At 32.0% G+C, this 15,829-nt stretch overlaps 2 protein-coding genes across 2 annotated transcripts; both read right to left on the bottom strand.

The window, feature by feature from the left end:
- Position 1: 1 nt before the first annotated feature.
- Positions 2 to 4,060, bottom strand: LOC110425178 (uncharacterized). Its single transcript, XM_021440005.2, has 6 exons — positions 3,700 to 4,060; positions 3,079 to 3,106; positions 1,504 to 1,734; positions 1,004 to 1,067; positions 858 to 917; positions 2 to 447 (listed from the first exon to the last, which is right to left on the bottom strand). The coding sequence occupies exons 1-6, from the start codon at positions 3,834 to 3,836 to the stop codon at positions 392 to 394; spliced, it is 576 nt and encodes a 191-aa protein (XP_021295680.1). The 5' UTR covers positions 3,837 to 4,060; the 3' UTR covers positions 2 to 391.
- A 1,377-nt stretch (positions 4,061 to 5,437) lies between these two features.
- Positions 5,438 to 10,293, bottom strand: LOC110425042 (MLO-like protein 6). The gene is made up of 15 exons (XM_021439818.2): positions 9,936 to 10,293; positions 9,411 to 9,468; positions 9,102 to 9,319; positions 8,802 to 8,918; positions 8,651 to 8,711; positions 8,028 to 8,116; positions 7,652 to 7,726; positions 7,445 to 7,539; positions 7,309 to 7,358; positions 7,025 to 7,065; positions 6,761 to 6,934; positions 6,613 to 6,648; positions 6,465 to 6,532; positions 6,284 to 6,344; positions 5,438 to 6,164 (listed from the first exon to the last, which is right to left on the bottom strand). The coding sequence occupies exons 1-15, from the start codon at positions 10,059 to 10,061 to the stop codon at positions 5,727 to 5,729; spliced, it is 1,707 nt and encodes a 568-aa protein (XP_021295493.1). The 5' UTR covers positions 10,062 to 10,293; the 3' UTR covers positions 5,438 to 5,726.
- Positions 10,294 to 15,829: the final 5,536 nt, after the last annotated feature.

The following is a 15,829-nucleotide window of genomic DNA, read 5'->3' as shown; positions in this document are numbered from 1 at the left end:
AAAATCCCTCAACGCCTAGTACTTCATTTGGTTAAACTCCACAATGATTTATTGAGGTAGACTGGTACAACATGTTACCAAGAAGAATATGAACCCTCTTTGTAAGTTTGACTCAAGAAATTTACCTCCTCCATGGACTTTATTTTGCTTGCAATTACAAGAGTGATGTCACAAACAAATTTATGGAAAGACAGAGCCATGCAAATTCCGTGTGTTTCTTGTGTAACATGATATAAATTCCAAGTTGGGTTACTGATTGAATGTACATTGATTGATGCCACAGCTATTAAATTCTGAATCATATTGCTCTTCCTTATAGAGGCTTTGTCGAGAAATTCTGTCAGAAAAAACAAACAGGCTGATATGGAATCAAAGATGGACTCTCTGCATATCAGCTCTCTGATGCTTTTCCACCAAAGTACTGTTCTTGGACCATTTTCCTGTAGTCTGAAGAAAGAACAGGAAATATCATGGTGAATCTGATACAGTTGAGTTCTATTCCATATCAAAAGTTGTTGGTTGCAGTGAAGTTTAAAATGGAAACACCATAATTTGCAAACTCTGGCACTGCAAAACCGTGGCAAAAGATTCCGACAAAAATCAAGAAGGCAATGCTCTTTTGGTTACCTAGAGTATCCCGACAAATGTTTAGATGGAGATATGCTAGAAAGACTTAATTCAGTCATCGATGAAACATGCAGAGCAGTAAAAAAGGGTCCTATATATTTCAGAGCTTCGTAATGCTTAAGCACATACTCATAAACCTTAAGAAAAAGGTGCAGTGATCCGGATGCATTTAAACCGGAGAGAACATCAAAACGGAAGTTTTAGTCCGAAATGCTAATTTTTGTTCATACCTTCCTTATTGTTCAATAATGCTGCAGCGTAGGTGTTGAGAGGACTCTCAGGGTTTGGCTCTGCATGGATGAAAATTCTGAAGCAATCAGAATGACAAAGAAATTATCTGTTTCATAGATCAAACATGTTGGAAGAGCAAGCAGACCTCCTAGTAGACTTTGAACAGACAAAAGAATGGTCCTACAATCATAAGCAGAAGACCACTTATCCTGCAATAATATGAAGGAAGAATTTATGAGTATCGTGAAAATTTTGGTAAACAGAGACCAGAACTGCAATTCCACTATACAAGTATATAAGCATGCAACTATAAGAGGTACCAACCTAAGAGAGGGAATATAGAAATTTCTAGCAATTCCAGCAATTGTAAACAAGAAGAATTTTCAAATCAGTCTTAAGAGCAACCCTCTTCTCAACTATCCAGAGATTGGAACCAGGAAGAGCTACAAAACAAACTCTAACATCAACTATCCTAGGACCTTCAAGGTTAGATCTAAGCAACTTAAAACATCCAACCAATTCACTAGGCACATCCACACTTTCAAGAAAATGGATCAAAGATTCCATTTTTCTTTTTATCTCATCATTAAGATCTTCAGCAGCACAGGAGTTTTCTTGGAAGCTATATACCAAGTAAATTGATACCTGAAGGATGTCAAGGCAAATATTGCCAAACTGGTCGACATTGGGATGGAAACACATTGTCTCAAACTTTACTTGAGGTGGTTTGAAAGGATAGTCCAATGGGAAACGCATAGAAATTTTGTACGATAAACCCTCATACATGGTGCCCTTTCCACCCTCAATTGTGCCAATCCATGCAAAAATGCTTTCACCTTCAGGAAAAGCTGATACTCCAAGATCTCCTTCGGTCATCTGCAGCAGAAGACAATATCAGATATTCCATAAAGCAGTGCTCTAAAAGGTTTTTCCCACAAGCAGGGATCTGCATGCTACTACCTTGAAGTTAGATTGGTTTCTACCTTTAGTAGTTTGACTCCATATCTTTTCTTTTCTCTTATTAAAGTAAATGCTTTTGCAGGCTAGTGAATATAAATGTGCTCAACAAATGTGGATATGTGTGCACGTCTGCATGCATTCAAGTCCATCAACCTTCTGTAACCTAAAATGTCAAAACCATATCTGATGTCACATTAAAATCTCGGTTAAAATACTAATAAGCTCCTGAACTTTCTTACTTTACCTAAATAAACCCCCCCTTCTTATTGTACCCAAATAAGCCCTTATATTACGATTTGTCCTAGATAAACCCTAATGTTGATGAAAATATGTTTACATTTATCAAGTGACCTCAACAGCTATTAGGCCCATGGCTACCTGGCATCTTCTGCACACATGGATGCTGACTTGACTTTCCTTACATGACAAAATTGGCTAAATGGGAAAAACTTCCCTCCTAAGACAAGTCATTCTAGGCAGCCAATTTCACCATATTAGAAAAGCCATGTAATCTATCACAAGAGTGTGAAGGATGTCAACTGGCCATGAGCTTAACAACCGTCAAGGTCACATATATAGCGTGACATCTTTTCGTAAACATAAGAGCTTATTTAGGTAAAAATCATAAAATAGGGCCTTATTTGGGTACAATAAAAGGACAAGCGCTTTTCTGAACATTTGAGATAGTTCAGGGGCTAATTTAGTGTTTTATTCTAAAAACCCATTTCAAGTTAGATTTATTTTCAGGAGATCTATGCCGCATACACTTGATGAAGCATACATGAAACTCTCAGTGTTTAAATGACATATTATACCACCAGCTCCACTTTAGACTTAAATTTAAGATGAGAAATTATACTGTGGCCAAGGCATAGCCTAATTGGTAACCAAACATCTCCTCCATAGACGAAGTCTCATCCCTTCCCCTAATTGCAAATGAGGGAAAAGAAAAAAAAAGAAGATCCAATACTATGAAAACATAACAACAATCAGCTGCCATTCCTTAAAACTAGGTGCCTAGTTCCTTCTATAAACCATTTAAACATACCTCAGGCCCTTCAAATAGGATATTATCATTAAAATCAATTAATCAAGGTTTGATAACAATGCTGACACATAAAGAATCACTATTGATAAAAATCTAGCATGCCTTGTTTTCACAATGATACTTCATCTAAGAAAACAAAGACAAAACCAAATAAAACATCAAATAAAGAAATAAGGTTTCCAAAATTAGAACAGTAGAAATGATTCACATACCATGAGAGCCATCAACTCCTTTTGTAGCCTGCAAAAAGAATTATTCCAACAAATCCCATATCAAAATAATCCTTGAATTCAATTCAAATTTCAATTTTAAAAAATTATTCATAAAAGTATGTAGCATAAAATTCTTATTCATTTCCTTATCATTTCCATAATTTTATGAGCAACCAAACAAATTCCAAAATAATGAAATATATAAGAATTTTCAAAATTTTATTGTTTCAAAGCCTGATATTACACTTAAACAAAACACACACATACACCTCTTTCAACTAAACTATATTAAGTTAAAGTAAACCAAAGGACCAAACATAGGCAACTCTCTTACTAAGTTAAATATCAAACTTGACCCAAACAGAAAAGGAAAAAAGAAAAAGAAAACAAAAACTAATTTTCCCGGGAAACGACGACAGAAAATTCAAGGAAAAACTTCTTTCCGAGAACCAAACAGGAAAAGATTTTCTTTCATTTCCAAGATTTTCAACAGAATAAAAAAGAAACGCCAAGAAACTTCAAAGGGAAAAAAAAAATCTCTTTCCTTTCTTTTCTGTCTTTCTTTTCTTTTATCTCAAATTTTCGCGGGAACCAACAGAAAAGGCAATTCTCTTCTTTTACCTCTGAGTAACGGAAGTGGTGTCGACGGCGTTGGGAACGGTAACGGGTTGCTTAGATGAAGCGGCCGCTGCATGGCGCAGATGCAGCTGCGGCGAGGTCGACGAATTGTCCACCGTTTGATTGGGCCGGTCTTCCATCACGTCGATCAAAAAGAAAGATTGAAAAAGAGAATCGACGATATCAACGGTCAGAGTTGAACGCTGGAATTTCAAATGATAATTAATCAATCAATTTTTATTATTTTTAAATGAATCGATTAATCGATGAATCGAGAGCCGTTTTAAAGATTTCTTTAAATATATTTTTCATTTTTTTTTTTTGCTATTATTTTCTGAATGAGTATAATGCAGCCACGACGGTTGTTTATTTAATATTAACAATATTAACATACAAATAGTCTTTTAATATAAGATTTTTTACTGTTATTTTAATTATTTAATTTTTTCATTATTATTACAATAATATTTTTTATGAAAGAGAAAGGGTGATGGAGATGCTTGAAATTAAATAATAATAATAATAATAATAATAATATAATAAGCAAAAGATATTATTTACATCAAATTAAAAAAACAAAAAGGTAATGTGTAAAATATAATACAAAATTGAATAAAATAAAAGAAAAAGCACATTTTTGAATAATTTGGTCTAATAAAAATTAAACCTTTGAAAAAGGTCAATTTTATCATTTATTTTCCTAATGGTGATTATCTACTTATTGCTTAATTTGAAAACGCCCATTTATAATTTTCTTAATAGATATTAAAAAAAATTTTATTTTGGGATCTTTTTTGAAATATTTTTGGATTAAATTCAATGTACTTTTAAATTATCATGCCAAAAACACATCAAATAAGTTCTTTAAAATAAAGTTATTTTTTCCTATCAAAAAATAAATAAAAAAGATCAAAATTTGTTTTAATATATACTAATATTTCTTGTAATTAAATCCAATTTATTTCCACCTCAAAATAAAACATATTGGCAAACAAGAATCCTACATTACAAGTGGGTACAGCATAAATTAAAAGCAATTTTCCACAAATAATAGTATGATTGATTTTTTTATTTTTTTTTTTATGATACATAGTTTGATCTTTGAAAAAGATAAAGAAAGAAAGGGAATCTCATATAAAAACCACACATGTTTACAAAAGGATAAGCATCCAATCAATCAATCAATCATTATTATTATTATTTTTTTGTTAACCAAAGAATAATGGCATGGAGGCCAGCATTGACTATTCAATGATTAATGGCAACTCAACCAAATTTTTAAATTTTTTTCTTTTACTCTTTGCTTCCATCCTAATCTTTCTTTATAAGTACATATATATTCATACTTGCAATAAAAGTCATGGGCACCTTTTTTTTAATATATTTTAATTAATTAAAATATTTAAAAATAATAAAAATTTAAATTTTAAAACTTTTTGTTAATAAACAATTATCATAGGTAGGGGTATGTTATTTATTAATCATGTTAAATTGTTTTTATTTAATTAACTTTTTATCCTTTCTTTGTATAATAAGAGTTTTACGTAATTACTGATGTTAATGAATTAATTGTTATTATTTTAATTATGATATTATTTAAAAAATTATTGAATCGGGTCTTAAAATTAAATAGACATGGAATGGATACAATAGAAGAATAATTGAATAATTTAAGAAATTTTTGAAGTATTATGGGTTTATAAAGTTACTTGCTAATTTTGAAGTAAAAATCAAAGGAAAATAAAAAAATGTAAAGCTGGATAAAAGTGTTATTCAAAACTGTAAAGTACAGAAAGTAGAAGATGCTGTAAAGAATAAAAAAAACTTAGTATGTATCAACAAAGAAAAAGTAGTCCAATCTCCCTCTCTCTCTCTCTCTCTGTGCCTTTGGTTTCCATGTGTCCAATCTCCATTGCCCTTTGGTCTCCATGCAGGCTGGCGTCAGTGTCTGGCATGTGCCAAGAAATGTACACGACAAATGTTAGCAGCATTGTCCCTTTTAGTCCGACCTGAATCTGGAATGAGTTCGATCATTTTTTGGCAAATGAGAAATCTGATGAACCGATGTCAATTTCATGTTGTGTCCGAAGTGTCTGGGGTGGGTGAGGCATATGTGAAGGGGAGCCAGAGTACTCTTGAACTGTCCTGTCTACTTCCCTCATTTCTAGCTGTCTATCATGCACAGAATCATTGATTGCATGGCGGCGAGGAGAGTCGGGATCCCACTGGTCGTTCTCGAAGTTGGAATTCCTTGGAGATGTGTGGTAGCTTTCGACACTTCGGGGATAGTTATGCAGAAGATGAACAGGAGACATCCCATGTGTTGGGGTTGCTGGCCTGCTTGAAAATGGTGTTGTGTTCTCAGAATGCCTGCTGTGTTTAGTGTGTTTCTTTGCTGTGTGGTGCCAGTTTTTGAGTGCAGTTGCTACTCTCTCGTTAAAGATTGTTGGTCTCATGTTAGTTCCCATCTGTAAACAAACAAACCAGACAAATTACATATATTTTCTTTGATTTATTTGCTTAATTTTCAGCTTGGTATCCATCTAGTTAATGGCATATAGATCAGAATAAGAGATTGGTATCTTACCTGAGTCACCAAAGCATAGAGTGGGAGAGTCACATAACTGCAAAGAAAGTGTATAACGACCCTGGAAAAGTTGCAAATTTTGCATTTTATCAGAAACCTTTTCACTTTGTCAAATCTTTAATCCTTAGTTATAATGTTAGTCAGATAGGTTCTGCCAATACTTGAATGTTTATGAACTCACCCCATTGATACTCTAATGATGATATCTTCCAGGTGCTCATGGTAGCAAGAATTTATGGAAAATTCATACTGAAAAAGATGGAAAAGTACTTATTAGATAAGCTGATCAAACAGTCACAGGAAGGATTGAACTCGTAGAATTTGCTTACCGTGCTCCACACAAAGAAGGCTAGTTGAAATGCATTCTGCAGAGGAAATGGGGAATCAACATACATGAGCATTAGGACAATGATGATGATGCTTAGATGTTGGTAGACTAAAGGAATCCATGAGTAGAAAGATATGAAGGAAAATTACCGTAAAGAGGACTAAGTGGATGAGGAAAAGAAGGAAGCGTGGGCGTCCAAACCAGAAGAGGTCATCGCCTGGTTGAACCACAGGTGCACCCTTGACTACATCACCTCTATCTTGAATCCTCAGTCCCATTTTAGTTATGATCACTTGTAGCTTGGTTCCAACCATTAGAATTATCTGCAAAGTCCCAATTCAGGGTATGAGATCCTATTTCTAGCTACATACTTTGTAAAAGATGTACTATATCAAATATGGAATTGTACTTACAACTAAGGGGAGAAAGGGTAGCCACAAATAAGAGTACCATCCTGTCCATAAAGAGCAACATATTCATTAGTCGGTAAACACTAAAAGATCCATAACTATGTTCATATATTAGTATTGACAGATTCCCATTGCAGCAAAGTATCAGCAGATAGGGAGTTAAGGTCCAACAATTGTGGAAGTTATGTAACTCTTGTCTCCCATCCAAGTTAACATGGAAAAGGAAAATTCTTGTTAGAACTGGTTTTGTCTTGTCGGAACTTTAAATTTAATCGTTAAGTCCTTACCATGTGTATAGGCAAGCAGGAGCAAGACAGCAATGAACCATATGATTGGACTGCAAACCAATGCAACACTGAGTTAGTAAGCTAATGTAACTAATAAACTGAAGAAATGTTGATTTACGTGCTTGAGAGCACTAACCTGATCCCAACTACCACTTTGAAATCTTCTTCTAATGATCTCTTGATGTATTTCTGAAAATCAAATTTTGTTTCATTTCCAGGTGCCAGATGTGCCTGAAAGCATACAGTACATTGAACTTCCACTTAGCAACAGGAACTGAGAAATCTGTCTGTGAGTAGATGGCACAGAAATTAGCATTTATAAACTTCCATGCCTCAAGCTTACCATGATAAACCCATGCCTCAGTGTCAGGTAATCAACCTTTGTAACTGACCCAAAGAATTGTCTAAAGACGCACACCTGATAGGAAAAGTAAAAGAGCAGAGAACCATCAAAATTTGCTTAAAGTGACTAATGATCACAAAAGAAGAGTGACAGTTAAAAGTTTCACTTAGGAGAGTCATATCCAAACATAATATCTCAAGAGTACCATAGATAACACTATATACTTATTCCTGATAAGATATTTTGCTTTCTCAATGGTAGTTTTGATTTGGATATCATGTCTTTGAGCATGCAGATCATGCATTAACCATTAAACCAGACACTCATGTGCCTCTTTGGTAGTTTTGATGTTAATAATTTTCATCCGGGTACTTACAATCCAAAGGGATAAGGTTGAGCGGCTCCAAAAGTTCATATGTCTGCGCCCAAATGAGGTGTCCCTCGCAAACCTGAACCTCTCTGGGTCTGAATTAGAAAAGTCAACTCAGTTATATAACATTTATAAAATTAAATAAATAAACAAATAGCTATGATTAATAGGGCCACCTAGACTTGGCTCAAGTCATTAGATAAATGGGGCTCTAGCTAGAGGTCTAGTTTGGAGACGTGCTTCTCCACTCTTGTATCAGAAAAAAAAATGAATAAAAAAAAAGGAAAACTTAGCTTATTTTGACTATTAAATAGTGTGACGGAAACTTCCCTAACAGATAACTAAAATACTGCGGCTAATTGACATGGACCAAGTCAACTTTTATGTATATCTCCATAAAGAAATGATTTTATTGACTCAAACAGTTACAGATGATCAGAGATTTATTTGACTTTTAACCAACAAAAGTTTTGTCTTATGCAATCTTTCTTGTAATGACAGATTAACTAAATCATTATTGAGTATGGGAACCTGCAGAGGGAGAGGTAGCTCTTCCAGGAAATATGCCAGTAACATAAATCTAATTATTAGACAGACCCCTCTTTTTGATTTCAAGTTGGTTAACATACCATTGTAGTATTGATATTCAACTGTCCTTGTCTCTTTCTCCCAGGCCTTCCATCGCTTCATCTGCAGTCCAAGCAATCAGTTAAGAAGGGAAAAACAGGCAGAAGAAAGACTGGAAAATGGCAAAGAGATTACATTTCATTTTGTAAATACCTTGGTTCTTCCCAAAGCATAGGTTGTTATGCAGTAGAGGATGTGGAAAACTGCTAACATAAAGATGAATATATGGAGCTGGTGAACACCATAGCTCGATACAAATGCAACTTTTCCCTGCAATAAAAGTTTAGTTTCTCAGTCAATTAGATTCCAGTCTCCTTACTTAATTCAACTAAATGAGGAAACTTTTTCCCTCTATGAACAATTTACATCCATCTGCTTCCCTTCTATTGCCAAAGTAAACTGTCAACTATGCATAGAATAGAAGTGATGACAGGAAAGAAGGGGCAATCTTGCCTCTGGACACTTGTCTTCTTTTGCTGCAAGACTGCGCCGAGCAACAGTACTGACATCTGAAAATTCAAGAAGTTTTCTGCCAGTGCTTTCAGAATCCTTTTTAGTCCCAGCCTTACAGGGATGCCAAGTGTTTGCTATGCTTTCTGGTATACAAAATCCGGATATGGTACTTTGCCCTACTGTCAGGAGCAAGGATATAAATCCCATGAGCATAAGCTCTTCAAAAAAGAAAACGAAATTTAGTTAGTCTCTGATGACAGCTTCGTTCAATTCAAAACTAACAAGACTATACCAGTATCAGTTCATTACCTGCTTTAACCTTCTCAAGTGCTTCATAAAGAGCTGGCTTGTGCTTCTTCTTTAACCACTGTCGAAAAGGGTGCACGAATGTCATGTACAATCAACAAAAACTATGAAAATCATCATTCAAAATGAACCATTAAATACTATTCCAAGAGAAAGGATAAGCTCGAATTTAGTTTTCTTCATATCTCCATATTATTGCAATAACTCTTAATTATCTCTCTTAAAGTAAACTCAATTCAACAAAGGGTGCTCTTTTCTTCTTTTTTAACTAGAAGACCTCTTCTTTCAGAACAGGTGTGAGAATTAACTAGGCTATGCCTTTGATTCAAGGTCTGAAACACCAAGTTTTGCACAGAAAACTATGGTGGCAAGTGCGACTTTGATTGCAGGAACTCAACCTTCCTTGGACTAAACTGGATTCAAACAAAGCCTTGAACTACAAGAAACGGTAAATCATTTTTTTCTTTCATATTCTGAGCAGACAGAAGCCCAAATATAGAATAGAGCTAAACACTTCAAAACACTAACCTTCCCTAGCATGTGAATGGCATGTTCAATGATGATCGAAATAACAACTAACACAAAACACACCACGGCAACTGCCCATGTCGGTGTCTCCTCCAAGGAACGTGCTTTATTAGAAGTTTCAGCCATTGATGTATAGCTGCAAGCTTCTGCAACTATACAACCTTACTTAAAATTCTATTCAACAACAACAAAAAGGACAAACGTTCACAGAACTTTGCTCCAAACCCAAGTATTATAACTAACAAAGGAGAGCCCGAAAGAAAAGACGATGATGAGATGAGGAAAAAGGTATAGGACTAAGTTGATGAGAAGTTTTATTTTATATTGTTTGAAACTTGATGAGAAGTTTTATTAATGAAATGCTTATTTATACTTGATTTTCTTTGAACGGAAGAGCGTGTATCTTCTTGTCCTCAAGAGGAAGTCATAGAACCATTACAAATAAATGATGACTTTGACCATTTCAAAGAGTGAGTGCCTGTGGACTGCAGAACCGCCCCCACGGGGTTTTGCAATGGCCCTGCCGGATTGACCAGAAACTAATAACAGGAAAAATAGAAGAATTAAGGTTATAATTTACATCTTTTTCTTCAAATTTTTTAGGATAAATTATTGATTCGACATAATAAAATTAGAATGGGATTTTTATTTTGTATCTGAATATTTAGTTTAATATTGAATTCATTTCGTTCCTATCATCTTTTCTGAATATAAACATGGCTTATTTTCAAACAAGAAATTATAAAAAACAATTACTTCATATCAAATAATATATAAATTTCGTCAAAATTAATTTAAAAAAAAAACCATCTCCGAGATTGAAGGAGTAAATACTAAAAGGGCTATAAACACAAGTATCAGTAATTATTCCAAAGGGTCTTGGAGTCAAGACTTTACCCTAGTCCTACATGTCCACCGCTATAAAACAAAACCTTGCCTATTGTTTTTCCTTGTGGGTTTTTTCTTTGCCTACGATGCCTATCCCACTACGTCTTCTTTCTGGCTTGACCGGCACTACCTAAATGTTTTTGCCCATAATACTTGTTTATCTATATTAAAATTTAATCACTTTTTGTACCCAAAAAAATTCTACAAATACCAATAATTTTGAGGGATATCATGTAATTAATTAGTGAATTCTTATCAATGTGAGACATCACATTAATATATTTTAGATGTATCAAAAATGATTATAAAATAATATTCGATCAAGAATTATCAAAATGAACATATTTCACAATATATATATATATATATGTATGTATATTAAGTCAATGGAATTAGAATTTCATAATCTTTGTTTAAAGAAAACCCCAAGAAAGTTATGTCAATCAATTGTTCATTATTGGTACTTATCAAATGGATTAGATTATTATTATACCAAATAAAAACATGGATTTTAATAGTATTGGGGAATCTATTTCTTTATTGATTAAAATCAGCATTATTGGTTTATAAAATTAAACAACCTTACTCCAATCGTTAAGGTCAAACAAGAACCTGAAATGACTTAGAAAGCCTAAAGATATAAGGATAAAGAAATAAATAAAAATAATTCAATATATCTGTATCCTTAATTAATTTATACCACAATGTATACACCAACATAAGTAGATATAAAATTATTAATTATCTCCTCCTCAAGTACCCTTTTTTTTGGGTACATATCATTAATAACACTTTGTTTTATGGTGATTACAACAGAAAATATTTGGACCTTAAAAGAAATTTACTAAATATTTGATACATTATGCCCTTTCATTTATTTCTAAGGCTCATTCAATGCCTTTTTTTTAACTTAATTCATTCAAATCAAAAGTTGGGTTAAACAATATCGCAATCTCTCTTATTTAATGAAAATAATTGAATTTTTTAAAAACTATTGTGGTAACATTAAAAAAAAAAACCCTAAGGGATGTAATTAAGTCTTCAAGGAATTTGTGTTGCCTCCCCTGCTTGGAGTTTGGCCTGATTATGGCCTATATCCTAAAATTTATACGTGGACACGTTAAAGAATCTGAAGGTATCGCCTTCCCTGTCATGTTTCTGCCTGGTTGTCACCTCCCTATTCTTGACCATATAATTCCCTTAATTGTTTAGGAAGAATAAACACAATTGAATTTCCCCACTTAATTCTATGTAAATATTAATACATATATTCTCTAGGGGAGAATACTTTGATCAAGTCTTTCAAGCAAGCCGACAAGAGGATACATGTTCATGAATCATCACTAAAATTATATATAAATAACCCAAATCCAGAAACCTCTTGTTTCTTTCATAGAAGAGTCTTATCCCTAAGTAAAGGACTAATGACCACTCAATTTAGAAATCCAAACACTCCATCATTTGTTCAAACAAAAATTAATTTCGGAGAGCGATAGATGTTCTTTTGGTTCTTGTTACGCGGTCGATAGACTTGTTCATATACATAATAATTATGAAATGTTCTTGAAGCAGGTAAGGAATAGTAAACAAAGAAAAAAAAATTAATTTGAGGAATTGAAAATGACAATTGTTTATCACATTTTAAAATATATACAATTCTCACAATTCAAAAAGGTGTTATATTTAATGTCATTTGATGTTAACGTATTTCTTCGTAACTAATTATAAAGGACTTTCATTTTTACTCTTCAAAATTTTAAGAACCAAAAACTTCTCCTGTGGCTATTCTTAGTGCCCAAAAAATCAATGTGCAGTCCAATCTTGATCATTTCTATTGGAGTTTTGCTTAAAAATGATGGGATTAGTCCTTCTTGGGTATAGAAACTTGAACTTGTCTTAGAACTTTCAATATATCTAGACTCCTCGAGCAATAACTAATTTCAAACCTTTTTTATTTTTTTTCTTTTGACAATTCAGATTTTTCATCTATAAATTTCAATGCGTTATATAGGCTTGGCTTTTTCTTTGTGTTAATATGAACCCAATAATAGAGAGCATATATTGGTATAAGATTAAAATATAGTTTAATATGGTTGAAACCATATCAAATTGACGAAACATTCTGACTTTGGGGCTGTTTTAATTAATTTAAAAGTTAAAAATCAACTAAACTAAAAGATTGTAACCCACAATTTCTTCATTTGTGGGTCAACACCAAGGTAAGGCATTCTCGCTTGATAGTTATTCTCAAACCAACAAATCGATTCAGAACATCATTCTCAATTTTGATTTTGAATAAGATTGATTTTTATTTTATTTTTATCATTAAATTATTTAATTTTACAAGATTTTGAATCCGAATCTCGAATTTGTGATAAGCCTTTACCTTGAAAGGCGAAAACGACATTACCCTTTTCTACCAATTCAATCTAGAACCACAAAACTGACTTGATCTCCGCCGTACACTTGATCAAGTTGATTAGTGTTGAAGATAATACTATGGTCCATCTAATTACAAATAAAAGACAAAAGAATCTCAATCTGTGTCATTTTGAGAGAGCAAATATCTAGTGGGAGTCCTTTTGCAAGTGGGTTCGTTGCATTAATAAGGGAGATGTATCAACATAGATTTTTTTAAATTTAATTAAAATTTTATATTAGTCTATTAATTTTTTAAATAAATATTTTATTTCAAAAAAATAATATATAAGTCTAGCTATTAGTCAATCATTAATGTTTTCTAGTTTAATGATATGATAATATTGAAAAAATAATTTTATCATTTATTAATTTTAAAAATTACTATTATATAATTTTTTTTGTAAAAAAAATTCAAGGGTGCTCCTCTCCCTTGCGGAGCATTGATCGTTTAGGGAGCACCTGTAGTGGGGTGATCAGCTCGTGAATGGGAGTGTCGCCGACCAATCACATTATTTGAGAAAAAAAATGTATGAAAGAAGATAGGGTATTTTAAATTTTTTTATATTTTTTGCTAATAGTATTTATACTTTTAAAGCAGATTATTCATTTAAAAAATTAATAAACTCACATAAAATTAGGACTAAAAGTGAGAGGATGAAAGTATTTTAATTTAAGAGTTTTAAAAGGTGACCTCTTCACGGACACATCAAATGCAAACTTTGATTGCAACAATTACATATAATTTTATCTTTAAGGTGACTTTTGGTATTTTACAATATAATGTAATTACAAGTAATGCGATTGGAAGTAATATGATTACAGGAAAATAACATTACAGTGTTTGATATACAAGTAAAATAATGATTAAAATGTAAGGAAGATAACATTACGTTTGATTTAAATATAATGATTAAAATGCAAAGAAGATAACATTGCGTTTGATTTATAAGTTCTTTGTTGAGAATGTAACGATAATTTTTAAAATTATTCTTATTTATTAAAATGTAAGTTTAATATACTTATATTTTTTATTATTAATTTTTATATAATATCACTTCTTAAATATATTTTTAATGTCATATATTTTATTTCATTTCTTTCATATAATTTTTCATATTACATATTTTATTGTAATTTCTTTTACCTATATTATATAAATTTTAATTTTTGATATTTATTTTATTTTAATTTCTAATTCTTATATTATATATTTTATTTTAATATTTTTTATTTTAATTATAATATTATAAAATATTTTTAATAAAGTAATAAAGTTAAACGGTAAAAATATCTTCAATAACATTGTAAATTATAATATAATGTAATTGTATTGGTTTTAGACTGCAATCACGTTACATCCCTCAACTGTAATGTGATTGCAGTACAATCTTATATTATAATGATCTATTATAAAACAAACATTATAATATACTTTAATTAGACACGTTATAAGAAATGTGCTCTTATTTTCTTCATACCATATCTAAGAGTCATGTTCCGCGATTAATTTTCTCTCGATCACTTTTCTAGGTTTGTTGCCTCCGTCAGGTCTTCAAACTGGAGTTTGCTTGCTATTGATGGAGTCATGCATGGTGGTTGAAATGAACCCCACAATGTCAACTGTGAGTTGTTAACAAAATTTACGGAGCAAACCAAGCCGTTGGGTTGTGACCGCCACCCATTGGCTTAGCAAAAGGGCCAAATTAATGTGCCAATTCAATTTCTTTCAACTAGAAGAAAAAAAAAGGTCAATTAATCTCCAAAGATGGATAAATTAATTGATAGAACTGAAAAAATATGGATTCATGTATATTAATATGATTAATTTATTGTATTTTTTAATTATATATTTTTGTTGTAAATATTATATATATAATTTTATATAAAAGTATTAGAGGATGAGTTTAATTACTATTTTCCTTAATTTTACAAATATGAGAAAATAAGTTCTTAGAAAGGAAAAAAAAATGGAGAAGAGAAACAGTACAATATTTTTGTTTTCATTTTCCTTTCCTTTTCTTTCCTGCAAAACAAACAACATGATATTATTAATTTGCCACTCTTTTGTTTTGTTTTGTTCTTTATTTTATCTTATTTTCTTATGTTATCTCTTTCTTCCCATTGCCCTCGACCAAATGGTTAATGCCTTGCAGCCAAACAAGACCTGTACTCATCATATGAACATCTCTTAAGTTTGATCCACTTGTTATACCACCTGGAAACAAACACATGTCGACTTGCTGATTTTTCTAATTTTTCTAAATTATTAAAAAAATAATTGGGAATATTTTGGTTAATTGTTGTTGTCTTTCTTTTATTTATATTTTATTACATGTCTATCAAAATATTAAGAAAAGATCTTATACTTGATAAAAATATCTTTTAGGTTTATAATGTAATTTACGATAAGTAATGTCAAAACTTATCCGAATGATTGATGTGGGGTCGAAGTATCGGACCAATGTAGGTTCCTTTACAAGTCGAAGAATTAATGTAGCAAAGACATAACATAATTGAATGGGACAGAATGTGACTAATACTGAACCTTAGACTTGTAAGAAAGATTTTTCAAATAATTAACTTTA

Source organism: Theobroma umbraticum, unplaced genomic scaffold, assembly GCF_002168275.2.
Source record: "Theobroma umbraticum cultivar Fairchild unplaced genomic scaffold, ASM216827v3 scaffold_81.0, whole genome shotgun sequence".
Taxonomy (NCBI): Eukaryota; Viridiplantae; Streptophyta; class Magnoliopsida; order Malvales; family Malvaceae; genus Theobroma; species Theobroma umbraticum.
Note: the sequence above shows the minus strand (reverse complement) of the source record. Positions and strands in the feature narration are given on the sequence as shown.